An 18247-nucleotide genomic window follows, 5' to 3' on the forward strand; every position below is an offset into this window, starting at 1 on the left:
GACAAATATCAACAGATGCAAAGTGTGGACACAGAATAACATATTTTGGAGGTACTCTACCTTAGATATGTTGCTTGAATGACTCATGGAATGTCCCAAAGTTTTCTCATTCTGAAAGAAAGCCAAACAGGTGATAAATATCAAGCTTTCATTAAAATGTACAAAGAGCAAGTAACTGATTATAACAATCACACTGACTACTATGTACTGGATGCATGTGGCCAGGTGTTAGATACTGGAAAACTAGGCAAAAATAAAAAACAACAACAACAACAAAATAAAAACAATGTTCACTGTACTAAAAGAACTGATCAGGAAAAGAGTTTGGAATTAACTGTAAAAATAAGACAGTGGTAGTTGTCTTAAAACACATTCACGTCGGTGCGGGGGGGAGGGGAAGGGGGGGAAGGAGAAGGATTGGGATTGGGGGGAGGGGGGAGGCTGGGAAGGGATGTGAAGGGTAAACAAAAGAGGAGGCTGCAATACTTGGTAAGAAATGTATGCATTATCCTGCCCATGTAATTGTAACTCCTCTGTACAGTATGTTCACAAATAAAATTAAATTAAATTAAAAAAACACATTCAAGTACAAGTTCAGAGGTAAGAAATAGCATGCTTCATCGTATGTGATATGGTCCAAACAGCAGGACAGCTGACCTCACCTGGGGAAAAAAGCCGGGTCACCTGACTGTCCAAGTTCAAGGCAGTAAACAGGGGCACAGCATATCCTCTCCCTCCTATCTGTTCCTCTTCCCAGAGCAGTGGGATCTGAGAGTTACACTAGCATCCTTCCCTCTCACACACCTCCAAGTTCAGCCACCAACTTTTGTTTCAAAGTCCCCCTCCTTAATGTCTTTCATTCTCAAATACATAATACTTATATGCCCTACCCCAAATTTATATGTGTGTATTTTTCATATATATTCATACTGAAGTCTTAACTTCCAATACATCAGCATGTAACTGGGAGCATATTTAGGGGTGGGGTCTTATTGAGAAATAACAATGAGAAAATTTGGGAGGACCTTTTAAGGAGGTTGAGATCTAAGGATCACAGTTCAAAGTCATTTTGGGTAGGAAAGTCCCCTGAAACTCTCATCTCCAATTAACCACCAAAAAGCCAGAAGTAGAGCTGTGGCTCAAGTGAAGAGTGCCAGCTTTGAGCACAAAAATTCAGGGACAGTGCCTAGGCCCTGAGTTCAAGCCCCAGGACCCACAAAGGAGATGGGAAAGGAGGTAGAGGAGGTATGGGGGGGGCAGTGATTAAGTTATAGTACACAGAGAAAAGACTGTGAAGGCACAGGGAACAGATACTATCTGCAAGCCAGAGAGGCCTCAAAGGATACCTCCTGGCTGGTTCCTTGAGCACATACTTCCAGCATCCAGACTATGAGAAACTGCAGCATAAGTCACCCAGATTGTGGCTGTTACGGTAGCTTTAGCAAACCAGCACAATAATCTTCTACATGGGACCTCAAAAAATTATTTTTTAATGTTCAAATAGTTGTACAGGGAAGTTATAATTTATGACTTTAAAAAATCTAAGTATAAACCTGTTTTTTTAAAATAAAATAACTACTGAATCCATTCATTCTGTTCTTTTGCAGGGTGTTAATGCTGGGGCTTGAACTCAGGCAAGTGCTCTCCCACGGAACCTTTCTTTGTACTAGTTATTTTGAGATGGAGGGAATCTCACTTTTTGCCTGGGTCCTGCCTAGACAGTGGTCCTCCAAGTTTACACTTCCCAACATAGCTGATAGGATAAATGTGCACCACCATGCCCAGCTTCTTCCCCTAAGATGGAGACTCACAACCATTTTTTACCCAGGATACTCTGAAAGCGAAATCCTCCTGACCTCAGCTTCCTGAGGAGTCAGTATTTGGGGCATGAGCCTCACTATTAGAAGAGGAAGAGAAGATCTTATAGCTTTAGGATGATTTTTTTTATTCTTTTCAAGTTCACATACTACACACCAGAAGCTGAGGTGTCGTAAGGTAAAATCATTGGGACAATCACAAGCTAGCAGGCTGTTTACAAACCCTTTTCAGGAGTGAGTCTACTCTAATAAGCTCATACTTAATGACAGCTCATCAAGGTGGGAAGGGAGGAGGAGGATGCCTGAGGAGACATTACTGAGAGCTGGCTTCCCCTTCTCAATAGGGCAGACTTCAGGCTGTCTTCATTTCTGTGCTCTTGGCTTTGAATGCTCATGAAGAAAAAGTTTAGACCTCTCAGCAGCCTGCCAGCCAGCACTGACATTTTAGTGTTGTCTTCTTTGCCTTTATAGAAATAACACAAATTTCTGCATATCATTAGTTGTTTTCCTTATTTTATAATTCGGAGTAGTAAGAGAAGTACAGGCCTTTTTAAGTATATAAGACACTATTACTAAGTGCTTAGCCTTAATGGAAGATTTCTTAGTCTAAAAGCCAAACAGTTTATACCACTGTCATAATACCTTGTAGCCACACAGTGAGCAGTAGGTACACTGTCATCTAGAAATCTACAGAGAAGCTTTGAGGTACTAAGAGAATAAATAAGTAATATCCTAAGATTCTCCACAGAGAATGAATGCTAGAGTGGAAAAAGGGATAGCTGTTAAGACATATAACACTAAGAATCCAGGAGTCTCATCAAACTTCTCTTCCCAGGCTGGTTTTGTTCCTCAGTCCTCTAGGTCTCCGTGTTCTGACCAGCTAGAAGTGTAGATATACACCACTGGCACCTGGCTGACAGCAGCTACTCTTTACCCTTAAATAAATTTGATGTGAAACTTGATCCTATTTTCCTTGCTAGAACAATGCATATTTTAAAAAGAAAAAGCAAAAAGAGCCGTGCACTGGTGGCTCACACCTACAATCCTAGCTACACAGAAGGCTGAGACCTAAGGATCACAGTCTGAAGCCAGCCCAGGCAGAAAAGTCCTTATAAGACCCTTATCTCCAATAAAGTACTATGGAAGTAGTGCTGTGGTTCAAGTGGTAGAGCACTAGCCTTGAGCACAAAGAAGCTCAGGTATAGCAATGCCCTGAGTTCAAGCCCCAGGACCAGCAAAAAAAAAAAAAAAAGAAAGAAAGAAAAGAAAAGGAAAGAAAAAAAGCCGGGTGCTGGTGGTTCACGCCTTTTATCCTAACTACTCAGGAGGCTGAGCTCTGAGGTTCGTGGTTCAAAGCCATCCCCATCAGGAAAGTCTGTGAGACTCTTATCTCCAATAAACCACTCAGAAAACCAGAAGTGATGCTGTTGCTCAAGTGGTAGAGTGCTAGCCTTGAGCTGAAGAGCTGAGGGATAGTGCCCATACCCAGAGTTGAAGCCCCAGGACAGAAAGAAAGAAAGAAAGAAAGAAAGAAAGAAAGAAAGAAAGAAAGAAAGAAAGAAAGAAAGAAAGAAAGAAAGAAAGAAAGAAAGAAAGAAAGAAAGAAAGGAAGGAAGGAAGGAAGGAAGGAAGGAAGGAGGAAGGAAGGAAGGGAGGGAGGGAGGGAGGAAGAAAGGGAGGGAGGGAGGGAGGGGAGAGAGGGAGGGAAAGAGAAAGAGAGAGAGGGAGGGAGGGAGAGAAAGAAAAGAAAAAAGAAAAGAAAAGAAAAAGGAGCAGGTAGCTCAGGCCTGTAACCCGAGCTAGAAAATTGAGACCTGAGAATCAAAGTTCAAAGCCAGACCAGGTAAGAAAGTCCATGAGATTCTAACCTCCAATTAACCAGCAAAAAGCTAGAAGTAGAGTTGTATCATTGAGCAAAAAAGGTTAGAGACAGCACCCAGGCTTGAGTTCAAGTCCCAGGAGCTAGCACAAAAGAGAAAAAGGGAGAAAGAGAGAAGGGGGGGGGGAAGGAGGGAAAGGAAATTAGCTCTACAGGATTCTAGGGGTTTTAAAGCCTGAGAGGCCCATTGATATTTAGGCTGCTTGTCTACTACTATGTAGAATTTGAACAATTTGTTTTCAAAAGACTTCCTTTTTCCCTTCTATATACATTGCTATTTAACACCCATTTATCTGGACAAAACAGAGAAATCTAAGTAATTCAAGGCTACAACAGAGCTATTTTCCAGAAAGTAAATACTAGGCTTTAATCAAATCAGTTACTCCCTCCCCACTAAATTACACACAGGGAAACTGTGTCAGGCTTGAAATATGTATAAGAATAACACACTGACTAGGGGAAAGCTGAAGAGTGACATTAAAAAAAACAACAACACATACCTAAATTATAGCAGGATAGGATGGGTGATATATATGCCAGTCCATCTTATAAAATCAAATATTTTTCAGAAGAAAAGTCTGCCAAATGGCCAAGTCAAGAAGTGATATTGGGTACACTGAAGAAAAAGTTCTAGTTCAAACCAAAATTAAGCTTCAGTGGTCAAAAAGTAAGAAAATCTTGGCAGGTTATTTTCAGTAGATTTGTTCGTGAGCATTGGAAGCAGGGGATCTGCCCCCGGAGGAGATGGAGGCTCCACAGACCGCCCTCCCTCCAAGGAGGTGCCTGAGCTCCTCTACCTTCCTCTCATCTCCACATCTCTTTAGTGGGCTGCTTTAACCTACATTAAACAAGAATATGGCCTCCTGCCCCTTTTTCTTCTACTCTTTCCTTTAGAGCAGTGCGCCTCAAACCCTGCGAGCTTTAATCATTTAGGGATCTTACTAAAATGTAGGTTGTGATTTGGGGGTTTCAGGTGCCTGGAGATGCCCGAGTTGACTCATGGTGCTGGTATACAGACCACACTTTGAGGTGCACACCTCATTCCAAATCCTGCCCAATCCTGTCCTGCAAGTTGGACATTAGTGGTACACATCTGTCATCCCAGCACCTACCAGGGAAGCTTGTATTCGTGTGTGTACAAGCTTCTTCTCTAAGCGTCATTCACAGGCTGCCAGCTATTACCCTAAGGAAGGTGGGGGAAAGTAAATAAAGAAAACCTAGCTTGAGAATAGTTATATAGTTTTAAAAGTTGCTATATTTTAATGTCTATTTGAAAGAATTCTAGATATTGTTTATACTACACAAAAACAAAGGAAATGTAGATCTGCCATGTGGACTCTGGAAAGGTACTGGTGTACATCGATGACCATTACACTGAAAATCGATGGCCTGTCTTGTACTTAGATTACTATTTTTGTTGGTGGTGGCACTGGGGTTTTGAACTCAGGGCATCGCTCTTGCTAATTTGACACTCCATCATCAAGCCATGCCTGCAGCGCTGCTTCTGGCCCAGGTGTGCACCTGAGGCTGAAATGACAAGTCCAGTATGTCCAGCTTGTCTTTACTGAGATGGAATTTTGTGGATTTTTATGCCTGAGTGCAATCCCACAGATCTCAGCCTCCTAAGTAGTTAGAATTACAGGCATGAGCCACAGGTGCCAATCATGATTTTTTAACATTGTACTTTGTCCATGATTTTATAACATTGTACTTAAGAAATTACTGACCACTTATAATGATGCAAATCTCCTAAATGTCAACTTATTTCATCATGTAGTAATAAATCATATACAATAAGCAAAAAGCACTTAAAAGTTTCTAAATATTGAAAAGTACCCAAACACACTGTGACAAACATAATTTTGCTTTAAAACCTTTAATTTTATCATCAGCAACCTAAACGGTTATTTGCTTTCCTTTAAGTAGAAATTCCACTTTGGGAAAAAGTCTATCCACAGTAACTACAGTTTGAATACCACTTGTTATTTCAAGTAAAAATAGTATTCTATCAAAAACGAAGTCACGGGCTGGGAAGGTAGCTCAGTGGTAGAGGGCTTGCCTTGCATGCCTGAGGCCCTGGGTCCAATTCCTCAGCACCACATAAGCAAAACGAAAAAAGCTGGAAGTGGCCCTGTGGCTCAAGTGGTAGAGTGCTAACCTTGAGCTGAAGAGCTGAGGGACAGCGCCTAGGCCCAGAGTTCAGGCCCCACAACCGGACCCAAAAAAAAAAAAAAACACAAAAAACACAAAAAACAAAAAACAAAGTCACTGGCTCAACTATTCAATAACATAAAAACTTTTCTTTGAGGTAATCCCTACTTACTAAGCAGTAGAAATGCCTTACACCAGATGTATAATGAAGTACACAATCCACAATGAAGAGAATAGTTAAACTGAAACTGACAACAATTAGAAAAAAAGAAGACATCAAGATGTTGTTATAACCATGTTCTAAATGATCAACAAACTAGAGATAATGAAATAAAGTAAAACCAAAGATAGTAAAATAATAACCTCAATGAAGCCAGGTGCCAGTGGCTCACGCCTATAATTTTAGCTGCTCAGTAGGCCAAAATCTGAGGATGTGGTTTGGAACCAGCCCGGGCCAACAAAGCCATGAAACTCTTATCTCCAATTAACGAAAAAGTGAAGCAAAATTGAGCGACCCAGAGTTCATGTCTCAGAATGGTACAAAAAAGGAAAACACACATGTAACTCATGATGAGTGAATAAGTACTTAAAACCACAGAGAAATGCTCATTAACACCATAAACAAAAGGGAACTAACTCTAAGAAGTGCAACAGCAGAGAAAAGAGATCAAGAGGGGGCACTGGAGGGACAGAGGACAGCAGAAAAAAAGTACTGGAACATGTACAAACAGAAAACTAAAAGTAACAAGGTACACTTCGTTACTAAGATAGCAAAAACCTTCCTACAGAAGAAAATCTATAAAGGACAATGAGAAATTGGCACTCAGTTCCTCCACACCTCTCCCTCCCTCCTGCCCTCGGCTGGACAAAAGCTGGACAAAGGCTACGAGAAGATACAGCCAAGCGAAAATGGCTCCTCTCCCCGCAGCTTCCAATGAACAAGTCCAGTATTCCCGGAGAGGGGCAGACCTCCAGCCTTTCCCAGTTCATCTCCCTAATTCCAGGTTACAGAAGCTCTATTCCAAGTAATGGCACCTGAGAAATCTGGGGCTCTCTTCCTCTGCGCAGTACTTAACGATGAAAGTAGAAACTGTCCCAACACCTAAAATGAAAATAAGCAGTCCCAAAGTGCTAATGGAACAGAAGTCCCTCACCCAGCGGCAAGCCATGAAGACCACTGGAACCCGCATCCACATGCTGCTTCCAAATCCTGAGGGGCACTATGTTCCATGACGGCACTTCACCTCTGAAATTCTGATTTAGCAAAGGTAGAGAAGTAGGCTAAAAGAAGAGAGTTTCTGAGATCTTGCTGAGGGAACTAACATGATCCATTATTTGAAAACCAGCAGATGGAAGTTGAAACCCAAAGGTACCATCAAAAGTGGTGGTGCTTTGTTCTGCTTTAGCCCACTATTACAGAAGCCATGGTCCACACCACCCTGTGGGTGTAAACCTCAACAAGAGCCATAAAAGACAATGTGAATAAGCCAAGGCACAAGTGCCACCACATGCACCTTACTCAAGTTCAAGGACAAGACCTGAAAGGCAGGTGGGCTTTGTCTCTGGGAACACCACACCACAGAGCTGCCCGGTATCTCCAGGGAGTTCATCAAGAAAGTCTGGGACATACATCCATGCCAGGAGGAGGCTAAAGGAGCTGCACAGCACCCTGGCTGCCATCAGGAAAAACAATGTGAGGAAGACAGAGCCCTTTCCCACCTCTGTGCATGATAGAACTGTTAAAGAAAAGCTTCTTAAAAGAGGCGTTTCCTGTTTGTTGTGTGCTGGTCCTGGGGCTTGAATTCAGGGCCTGGGCACAGTTCTCTAGATGTCACCTCAGTTTCATGCATATCTCCTTGCAAGTGTGAGGCCTTGAGTTCAAATCCTATTACAATCCAAAAAAAGAAAAAGAAGAATTTCTTAAAAGGAAATAAAAATCAAAAAAGGCCTCAAAAGGTACTGGTAGCTCATGCCTGTAATCCTAGCTGTTCAGGAGGCTGAGATCTGAGGATCATAGTTTAAAACCAGCCCAGACAGGAAAATCTGTGAGACTCATCTCTAATTAACTACCAGAAAATTGGAAATGGCACTGTGGCTCAAAGGGGTAGAGCACTAGCCTTGAGTGAAAGAACTCAGGGACAGCACTCAGGCCCTGAGTCCAAGCCCCACAACTGACAAAAAAAATTAATAATAATCACTTAGCGAAAAAAGAAAAGCAATAAAGGAGGAGCACAGTAATAAACAGTGCCTGAGGCACAGAAAGCGAAGGTAACATGCAAGACAAACCCAGCATAGCTAGTACTCAATAGAAATGGACTAGCAATGCAACCAAAGGATGAGTTGTTGGAGTAGATGCACACAGAATTGTTTTGCTAAGTACAGGAGAGCCAGTTTAGATTCAATATTATAAGTAACATTAAAGTAAAAAGAAGGAAATAGATACACACACACACACACACACACACACACACACACACATACATGATAAAAACAACAACTGTAAAAACACTAGGCACTGGTAGCTCAGGAGGCTGAGACTTGGAAGATAATGATCAAAAACTAGCCTAGGAAGAAAAGTCTGTGGTATTCTATCTCAAATTAAACTGTAAGACACTGGGCTGGAGGTATGGCTCGAGTGGTAGAGTGTTACCCATGAATGGGCCAGGCAGTTTAGTGAAAGCACTAGGCCTGAGTTCAAATCTCAGTACCAGGGGCTGGGAAGGTGGCTCAGTGGTAGAGCACTTGCCTTGCATGCATGAGGCCCTGGGTTCGATTCCTCAGCACCACATCAGAAAAAAGAAAAAAGCCGGAAGTGGTGCTGTGGCTCAAGTGGTAGGGTGCTATCCTTGAGCTGAAGAGCTGAGGGACAGCGCCCAGACCCAGAGTTCAGGCCCCACAACCAGACCTCCCCCCCACCCAAAAAATAATCTCAGTACCAGCAAAAAAAGAGAAGCTTTATTAGTACACTGAGACAAAAAAAAAAGGACAGGAAATTTTATATAGTTAGAAGGATTTATTATCCAATGGTACATTCATCATGAATATTTAACAATTATAAACATATATATACTTAATCTGATAGGCCAAAAAGTACATGAAGCAAAAAATGACAGAATTACATGAAGACAGATAATAACCAGACTTCAGAATACCACCTACAGTACTAGTCAATGGTCAGACTAACTATGTAGATCAATAAGAGAAAAGGCATCTACAGAATACTTTTCAGATACTCAGAGAACACTATGTAGACAGATTTCAAAGTAGATTGTGAAACAAACCTTGATAAGCTTAAAAGAACTGAAATAATTCAAGGTATGCTTTTTTTAAAATATTAGAGTCAAATTTTAGAGTTATGTGTTACTGTTGTATTAACAGAAAAAGACAGGCACTGGTGGCTCCTGCCTGTAATCCTAGCTAATCAAGTGAGGAGGCTAAGATTTGAGGATAACAGTTTGAAGCCACCCTGAGCAGGAAAGTCCATGAGACTCTTATCTCCAATTAACCACCAAACACCTGGCATTGGAGCTGTGGCTCAAGTGGTAGAGCTCTAGCATTGAGGGGTGGGGGGGAAGCTCAGGGACCAGGCGCAGACCCTAAGTTCAAGCTCCACCATCTACACAGCTACACGCGCATGTTCACGCATGCGCACACAAACCAGAAACAAATTGGAAAAGTAACACTTGTAGAAATAAAATCTGCAATAACAGTGAGTCAAAGAATTCAGAAGAAGCCAGGCACTGGTGGCTCACGCCTATAATCCTAGCTACTCAGGAGGGTGAGATCTGAGGATTGCAGTTCAAGGCCAACCCAGGCAGGAAAGTCCATGACACTCTTATCTCCAATAAACCACCAGAAAACTGGAAGTGGTGCTGTGGCTCAAGTGGCAGTGCGCTAGCCTTGAGCTGAAGACATGAGGGACAGACCCTAAGCCCAGAGTTCAAGCCCCATGACCAACCCCCCCCAAAAAAAGAATTTAGAAGAAAATCTATAAAATATATTTGATTAATAAAAATGATATTTGACTAAATATTTCATATAAGTGAAATAATATGGTATTTGTCTTTTCATGACTGGATTATTTCATTTAGCATAGCAACCTCATGAATCATCCATATGACAGAATTCTTTCCTTTTGAAGATTAGTATTACACTATAGGGATGGACCACATTTTATCCATCTATTCATCCTTTGATGGATTCTCCTTGCATAGCTTCTATTCTTTGGCTACTGTAAATAATGTTGTTAGGAACACAGGTATATAAATACTCCTTGAGACCCAGCTTCCAAATTTATCCAGATGTGGAATTACTGAATCATATGCTAATAATTCCATCTTTAGTTACTTTGGTACCTGCAAAACTGTTTTCTGTAGTGGCTATACCATTTTTGATTCCTGTAACTGTATACATAATTCTACTTTTTTTATATTCTTTTTTTTTTTTTTTTTGGTCGGGTTGTGGGGCCTGAACTCTGGGCCTGGGTGCTGTCCCTCAGCTCTTCAGCTCAAGGCTAGCGCTCTACCACTTGAGCCACAGCACCACTTCTGGCTTTTTTCTTTTTGCTTATGTAGTGCTGAGGAACCGAACCCAGGGCCTTATGCATGCAAGGCAAGTGCTCTACCACTGAGCCACCTTCTCAGCTTTTTTTATATTCTTACCAACACTTTTGGAATACATTATAGACATCCTAGCAGTAGAAAAAGTGTTATCACATTGTGGTTTGGATTTGCATTTCACCAGGGATTAGTAATATTATGTTTCATATGTTTCTTGGTCATTTACACATCTTCTTTAGAAAGAAATCTCTATTCAAGCCTTTTGCTTACTTGAGCAAATCAACTGAATTATTATTCTGTTTAACTACATAACTTGTAGTTAAGTCTTGCAGTATGTCTGTTTGGTTCAATATACCCTTAAAATAATGTAATTGTAAATGCTGCTTTTACAATGACACTCAGATGGGAAACAAATGCCCATTGGATCAGATATGGCTAGACACTTAAGAAACTAGTAAGGCTGACTTCACAGAGCCATGCTTGAAAAACCTTCTTTTGAAAAACTGGCTGACAGGGTTCTGAGTCTTACAGTTAAGGAAACCACTTTAGACGAGGCCCAAGAGCCTTAACCAAATTTGTTAGATCTTAGGAAATAAGAATTTTTTTTATAGATGCTACATGTGAAATCTGGTAACAAGTTACTGGCTTGACTTCCTAGCCTTAGCAACTACAAATAAGAAGCTTAGAAAAATCCATCTTGGGGATGGGAAGGTGGCTCAGTGGTAGAGTGCTTGCCTTGCATGCATGAGGCCCTGGGTTCAATTCCTCAGCACCACATAAGCAGAAAAAAGCCAGAAGTGGGGCTGAGGCTCAGGTGGTAGAGCGTTGGTGTGTGTACAGCTGAAGAGCTGGGGGACAGCGCCCAGGCCCAGAGTTCAGGCCCCACAACAGAAAAGAAAGAAAGAAAGAGAGAGAGAGAGAGAGAGAGAGAGAGAGAGAGAGAGAGAGAGAGAGAGAGAGAGAGAGAGAGAGAGAGAGAGAGAGAGGAAAGATCCATCTTGAGATTCCTCCAGAAAACTCGAGGCCAGATAGATAAGCTGTGATCAATAATAACTCTTCTATGAGTTTTTTTTTTATTAGAAGAGAGAAGACTATAGTGGGAAACTGTTTCAATGGGAACCTATTTGCAACTTCTCAACTGTAGGCACCTGACAGATAAATGATGTCCTATCTGAGAATCACTGTAGTTGACTTCACACTATATGGAACACACCAGTTTTGCCTTCATTTGTAATATAATCTCAATATAGTCTCTTACTCCACTGGGTATTGATTTGACTTTTTCATTTGAACTGGCAGAACATGTGTGATATTCTCATATGAGTAAAAATTCCTAAGATATGCTTGTGAAAATCATGATTTTATCTGTTGCTGAAAATTTTTACATCTTTTTCTATGAACTCATCTTTCTTCTTTCTCATGGCAAATAAAACATAAAATTACATTTCAACTATTTTAAAGTATACAATCACCATATACAGTGCTATGCAACCCTCACCATTATCTAGTTTCAGAATGTTTCCATAATCCTAAAAAGAATCCCAAAGCCCATCAGAGGAAGCCCCCTCTCTTTTTTTTGGATCCGGTCATGGGGCCTGAACTCTGGACCTGAGTACTGTCCCTCAGCTCTTCAGCTCAAGGCAAGTACTCTACCACTTGAGCCATAGCGCCACTTCCGGCCTTTTTTTTTTCTGCTTCTGTGGTGCTGAGGAATCGAACCCAGGGCCTCATGCATGCAAGGCAAGCACTCTACCATTGAGCCACCTTGCCAGCCCGAAGCCCTCTCTCTTCAAACCCCTGGTAGTCACTACTGTGCTTTATGGATCTGCCTGTTTGGGACATTTTATATAAATAGAGCCATGTGATATATGGTCTTCAGTAACTAGATGCATTCACTTAGCATAATGTTTTCAAAGTTCAATCAATGTTTTAGTGATTTACTCATTTTATGGCTGAATATTTTAATATATGGATTTGGCACATTTTGCTTATCCTTCGTCTACTAGTGGGTGTTGGGGTTCTGGCTATGAACGGCACTGCTGGTGAGCACTCACATGCATGTTTTTGATTCAACATCTGTTTTCAGTTCTCTGGGGTAAAAATCATAGACACTATATATAGGTCACAGGGTAGGTTGTTCTAATTAGCTGTTGAGAAACCACCAACCTGTTTTTCACAGCAACCATTCTATTTTACTTAGATTCATTTAGAATGAAAATACCCAAACTCAGAGAAATTCATGACTTTCCTGAGTTCCCTCAACTCAGCAATTACCAGAGGTTCCGGAGTACACAGTGGGACTGATGTTCAAACACGGTTGTCAGAAGTCAAACCTACACTTCCCTGGCTCAGCTCTAAGTGAACCAATCTTGTCTGTTACCACTGATTCTTGGAGGCCAAACAATTGCTTACTTAAAATACCAACTTAAGCAATGGGTGGAGAGAAGATGTAATGGGAAAGAGTACTATAATCCTTCAAATTTTTGTGTTTTTGTTTTTGTTTTGTGTGAGTCCTGGAACTTGAACTCCGGGCCTGGGTACTTTCCCAAAGCTTATTTGCTCAAGGTTAGTGCTCTATCACTTGAGTCACAGCTCCACTTCTGGAATTTTTTGGTGGTTGGTTGGAGATAACAGTTTCATGGACTTTCTTTCCCGGACTGGCTTTGAACCACAATCCTCAGATCTCAGCCTTCTGAGTAGCTAGGATTACAAACCTATCCCTGGACCAGACTTTCAAATTTTAAAACAAATTCTAACATGGGGAAGGTAGACACTAAAATTATTCTGCTTACAAATGCTTCATGAGGCTTAAAGCTTTAATTTCAAATTTTGGAATTTTATTATAGTGAAAGTTTAACAAATCTCATTAGAAATGAGAAACTGCATTAAGAAAATGTCATTGTTTTCATTTAGTACACATTTATATGTTGAAGCCCTAAACTTCATGACTGTGCCTCTAGCTAGAGATAGATTTTTAGGAAGTAAATTATGTTACTTACATTACAGTTAAATGAGCCATATGTTCATTAGGACTAGAGTCCTCAAAAGAAGAAAAACAAGCCAGGCATCGGTGGCTCACGCCTATCATCCTAGCTACTCAGGAGGCTGAGATCTGAGGATCTCGGTTCAAAGCCAGCCCAGGCAGGAAAGTCTGTAAGATTCTTATCTCCAATAAACCATAGAAAACCGGAAGTGGTGCTGTGGCTCAAGTGGTAGAGCTCTCGCCTTGAGCTGAAGAGTGCAAGAACAGCGCCTGGCAGAGTTCAAGCCCCACGACCAACAAAAAAAAAAAAAAAAAAAAGAAGGGAAATGGCAACAAGAATACACACAGACCAAAGGTCATTCAGGAACAAGGGAAATAGCCATGGGTGAGCCAGGAAGAGAGTCCTTTACCAAACAACCATCCGTTGGGACTTTATCTTCAACTTTCCACTACCCAGAATTTTGAGATAATAAATTTCTGTTGTTAAAGTCCATTCAGCCTATGGTGTTTGTTATGGCAATTCTCATAGACATTAGCAAGGAGAAATTAATGTAATTTACAGCACAAAAAGTAATATCCAAGTAGTCTTAAGAAATAAAAATAGTACAATAATATCAGTTCATATGAAGTTCAAACTTCAAATAAAACTTAGGACACATTCAGTGACCATGACTTTTAAATGTAAATTTAATGTCTGGAGAAACAATTACATTACAAAAAGGGGAAAATCTTCAACTTACAAAACTAAATTTCAATTAATGGGCTACAGAATTTAAGATAAGGCAAAATGCATAAGTAATCATCACAACACAATCTAAAGCAACACAATCTAAATTTGTAATATAGTTGTCTGCTTCAGTTCTTGTTTTATCTTTGACTATAAGCAAGTAACAAATACTAGACAATATCTGAGATGACCAACACAAGATCCTAACATTGTTCTGGGCTTTCCAGCTAGTCTGGAGTTCAGCTTTCTCTTATAAGTGGGCTTATAAAGGGGGAAGGGATGAACAGATACACCTTTCTTTCCTTTGGGATTCTGTGATGTGTCTATCTAATGGGGAACATGGTACCTTACTTAGTGTCACTAAGCACCATACCTACTGCAGTTTAACATGCCCACAAATATAAATAAATGAATATACATATGCACCTGACAGGCCTTCCTAATATATATTAAAGAATACACAATCTTTTTCAAATATATTTTCCAGTAAGTATTTTTATTTTTTGAATACTAAAATAAGGTTTTACTGAAAACAAGAAGTCTTTATGATCACTGTTGTTTAAGTATTACATAAATAGTAAAATAAACAGATTAATGTGCTGTTTAAAAATAATGCATCAAATATACACAAAAACTTGAGAGTGAAATAATCCACATCAATACCAATTACAATTCATTTGCTAACAATGTTATTATAGAAACTGTAATATTTCTTCCTACAGTGTTATGTGAACAAGCAGCCTTTATCCACAGCTGTTAAAGATCTTCAACACAGAATGTATTCTTTACTAACTACTATGAGCCATGGTACTGTTCTAGGGCCTGAAGAATAGTGAGGAACAACTGCAGCAATGGTACTTACTAGGCATTATGCTGAAAATGAGTATACAACCTGTGAGTGGGGAGGGGAGGGAGGAACTGAGAAGGGAAGGGAGACACTGGGAGAGAGAGAGAAGAGGTGACATTTTCCAAAAAAAGTATTCATTATATTTATTTATCTAAATTTATTTATTTATATTTATATAACAGTAATTCTTCTGTATATTACTTTTATGATAATAATAAAAATATTTTTAAAAACAACAGAAAGAAAAAAACGATTGCTACTCTCAGCACTTAAATCAGTGTAGTAGAGCTGAGTACAATAGCTCACATCTAGAATGCCAACACTTCGGCACTTCAGAAGCTGAGGCAGGAGGTTCATGAGTTCAAGGCCAGCCTAAATTACACAGTGAGTTTGAGAACAGTCTGGGACATAAGCAAACTGTCACACACACACAAAACAAATTTTTAAACAGTATATAGACTCTAATCTCTTGATTGGATTAAATATCAGAATCTTGTATGTTCAGAGAATATTTAAGAGTTAAAACAGTAAATTATATTTACTGATGAAAATAGTATGTCCAGGGCCAGCAAGGTGGTGTATACCATAATTCCAGCACTCAGGAGGCAGAAGCAAAAGCATCATGGTTTGAGGTCTATTGGGATAACAGCAAGACTCTATTAAGAAAAATTCTAGAAACAAAAGGGCTGGGGCGCATGACTCACAGGTTAGAATATCTGTAAGCACAAGGCCTTTGGTTCCATCCCCTGTACCACAGACTAAGAGAAAATAGTACATACAATTTGGCACAGATTATTTAGCGCTATGGTTCACTGATTTTGCCCCCACCCCCACCTGCAAACTCAAGAGTATTGAATAATCCTCCCCCTCAAAGTTAATAGACACAGCATGCCTACAAAATCAGACAAAGCAAACGGCAAAAGTACAATAGCCCTGCCAAGTGAATCAAGGTCTGGCACATGCCTCATGCATGGTAAATAATAACAAACAGAACAAAGACCCTTTGTTCTGTCTTCTATGCATTTCTAGCCTACAGAAGCTAACCTAGCTCCCTAGAAGGAATGCTCCAGCTGAAAGCACTGAGAAAGCTCCCACAAACAATACTTCCTCTAGAAAACAGTAACAGAGACTGTAGCTGTGCCCATTCAAATTGTAAACTAAGTAAATATTTTTCAGGATGTGCCAAAGCCTTAACTCCATGATTTAAAATTAAGTGGCTAATACTAATCACTGAAAGACTTATTTTTATATCAAAAGTAGGATGGTACCATTTAAAAATGCTGCAACATTACATTTAAACATCTATTGGCTTAAAATTACTTTTCACAATTTCAAGTAATAGTTTTGTTAGACACAATATACATCCTTGACAAAGTAGCCCGCAAGCTCCTCTGGCTGGATGCCCTGTAGGGAGACACCCTTGAGCAACTCGGAAATCTGTTCATGCATTCCAGAAGGCCTACCAGCATCCCCAAATCACAGGAGACACCTGGGTGCTGCTGACTCAGCACTTCTCCTACCTGAAGCTTCATTTTCCATCCGGGAAGCACCAGGGTGCTTTCAGGGCAGCTCCCCTCTGCAGCATGGTGCCTGAGCTTCACCTTGGGGGTCAGGCTCTGCCAGCACAGCAGCTGCTGGCCAACAGTAGTCAGAGAAAGCACATGCCATGCCCCCCACCAGAGCACTGGCCCAAGCCTCCAGCACTGCACGCCAGTGATCAAACTAGACTAACTACTTCCTCCAGCTGATTTCCAAGGTCTGAGATAGTGCATGAATAATTCATGACAAGTCCATTCCATCAACCAGTGCTGCTTTTGCTCTCTGGTCCCCTACAACAATATACAACAGAAAGATTCTAAGTGTGCTAGTGAGTGTGCAAGGAATGGAAGTTCAGTCAATGAAGCAAAAGCTTCTGGTCTGTTTGCTTTTCTGGTATGTTAACCTATCACCCAGAATTACTTGAGACACTTTTTTTAAAAAATAGAAGAGGTAAATTATTAACCACAGATGTCTCCATAAACCTGTCCCACATAAGGCTAGCTGTAGGAAAAGTAGCAGGCTTGCCTGTGAGCACTAGGCCAGTATTTACATCTAGGGAAAAAAGAAGTCTGCTCCTGAAAACCAAGGAAAATCACCCCAGGCTGGGGGAAGGGTATCAATGCCAGGAAACAAACTGCTTCAAAGGGGTTTTTTCCTGGTCTTAAGCTATAAATAAACTTCTTATATCAATGGTAGTCTTCTAGAAAGCGGATGAACATTCTCCCTTCTCCATTTCTCCCAATTTGTCAATGCCTACACATTTCCAAATGACAGACATTTGAAGCAGTCACTTCTCTGCAACTAAAAACACAATTCCTGGCCAGACACCGCAAGTGGTTTATGCCTGTAATCTTAGCTACTCAGGATGCTGAAATCCAAAGGTCACAGTTCAAAGCCAGCCAGAGCAGGAAAGCCCATAAGACTCTTATCTACAATTAACCACCAAAAGCCAGACGTGGAGTTGTGATAGAGCACTAACCTGAGCATAAATAAATAATAAATAAATGGAAAGGTAGGTGGGGGGGGGGGACTTAGGGACAGCCAGAATTGGTACTGGCGCACGCACACGTGTGCATGCATACACACACACACACAAATTTACAAAATAAACCCAACATGCAAAGGCCTATCTCAGCTCTGCCTCTAAAAGTCCAATCACCACCTGTTTCCTACATCCTCATGTTTATCTAACTGCTACTTTGTTTAAGAAACAGTTCTTTTTCATACTCATTAGATATAGCTCAAGCTTTTGTTCCCTCTGTAACTTAATTTTCTGGCTATGAGAATGTTTTAGCTGCTTGTAATTTACTAGCTGATTTACAAACTAGTTTCTATGTGTTTCCTTGGACCTGTATCTCTTTTTCAGTTCATTGTTATTTTGATCACCTCTGCACTTCTATTTTATAAAACTCAGGATCTTATTAAACTATTTTACAGTACTCAGGAATTATTTTTGTGAAAATAATTTCTTAGAAGAGACTACATTCATCCCATTTGCACACTGGGCCTTTCTCTGCCAGCCTGCCACTAGTGAAAAGGCCACCCTTACCCCATGTTCTCTTTGAGGAATCTCTCCATTTGCCCCAAAAATGAGCTTTTTATAGGTGCTGCATTCTCTATGCGGGAGGAGAAGGCATGGAATGTGGTAAAGGGAAAAAGGAGGCTTTGACATGTTTGAGTTCTTTAACTTGAAGGACCCTGGAAAGCCACAGAAGAAAGTCTCTGACCCTACCTGGCCCTTCTCT

At 40.6% G+C, this 18247-nt stretch overlaps 1 protein-coding gene across 8 annotated transcripts in view; it reads right to left on the bottom strand.

Moving 5' to 3' along the window:
- Positions 1-18247, bottom strand: part of Marchf8 (membrane associated ring-CH-type finger 8) — a 99925-nt gene that overhangs the window by 18538 nt on the left and 63140 nt on the right. For 7 of the 8 annotated variants that reach the window (XM_070020875.1, XM_070020870.1, XM_070020876.1 and 4 more), the window contains one exon: positions 61-111. In XM_070020875.1, coding sequence (XP_069876976.1) covers positions 61-87 — 27 coding nt within the window. In that variant the 5' untranslated portion in view covers positions 88-111. Of the gene's footprint in view, positions 1-60; positions 112-16483; positions 16627-18247 lie in introns of those variants that run through there. The other variant, XM_070020878.1, reaches the window with a different exon arrangement.

This window comes from Dipodomys merriami, unplaced genomic scaffold, assembly GCF_024711535.1.
Source record: "Dipodomys merriami isolate MVZ:Mamm:240054 unplaced genomic scaffold, mDipMer1.0.p SCAF_14, whole genome shotgun sequence".
Classification (NCBI taxonomy): domain Eukaryota; kingdom Metazoa; phylum Chordata; class Mammalia; order Rodentia; family Heteromyidae; genus Dipodomys; species Dipodomys merriami.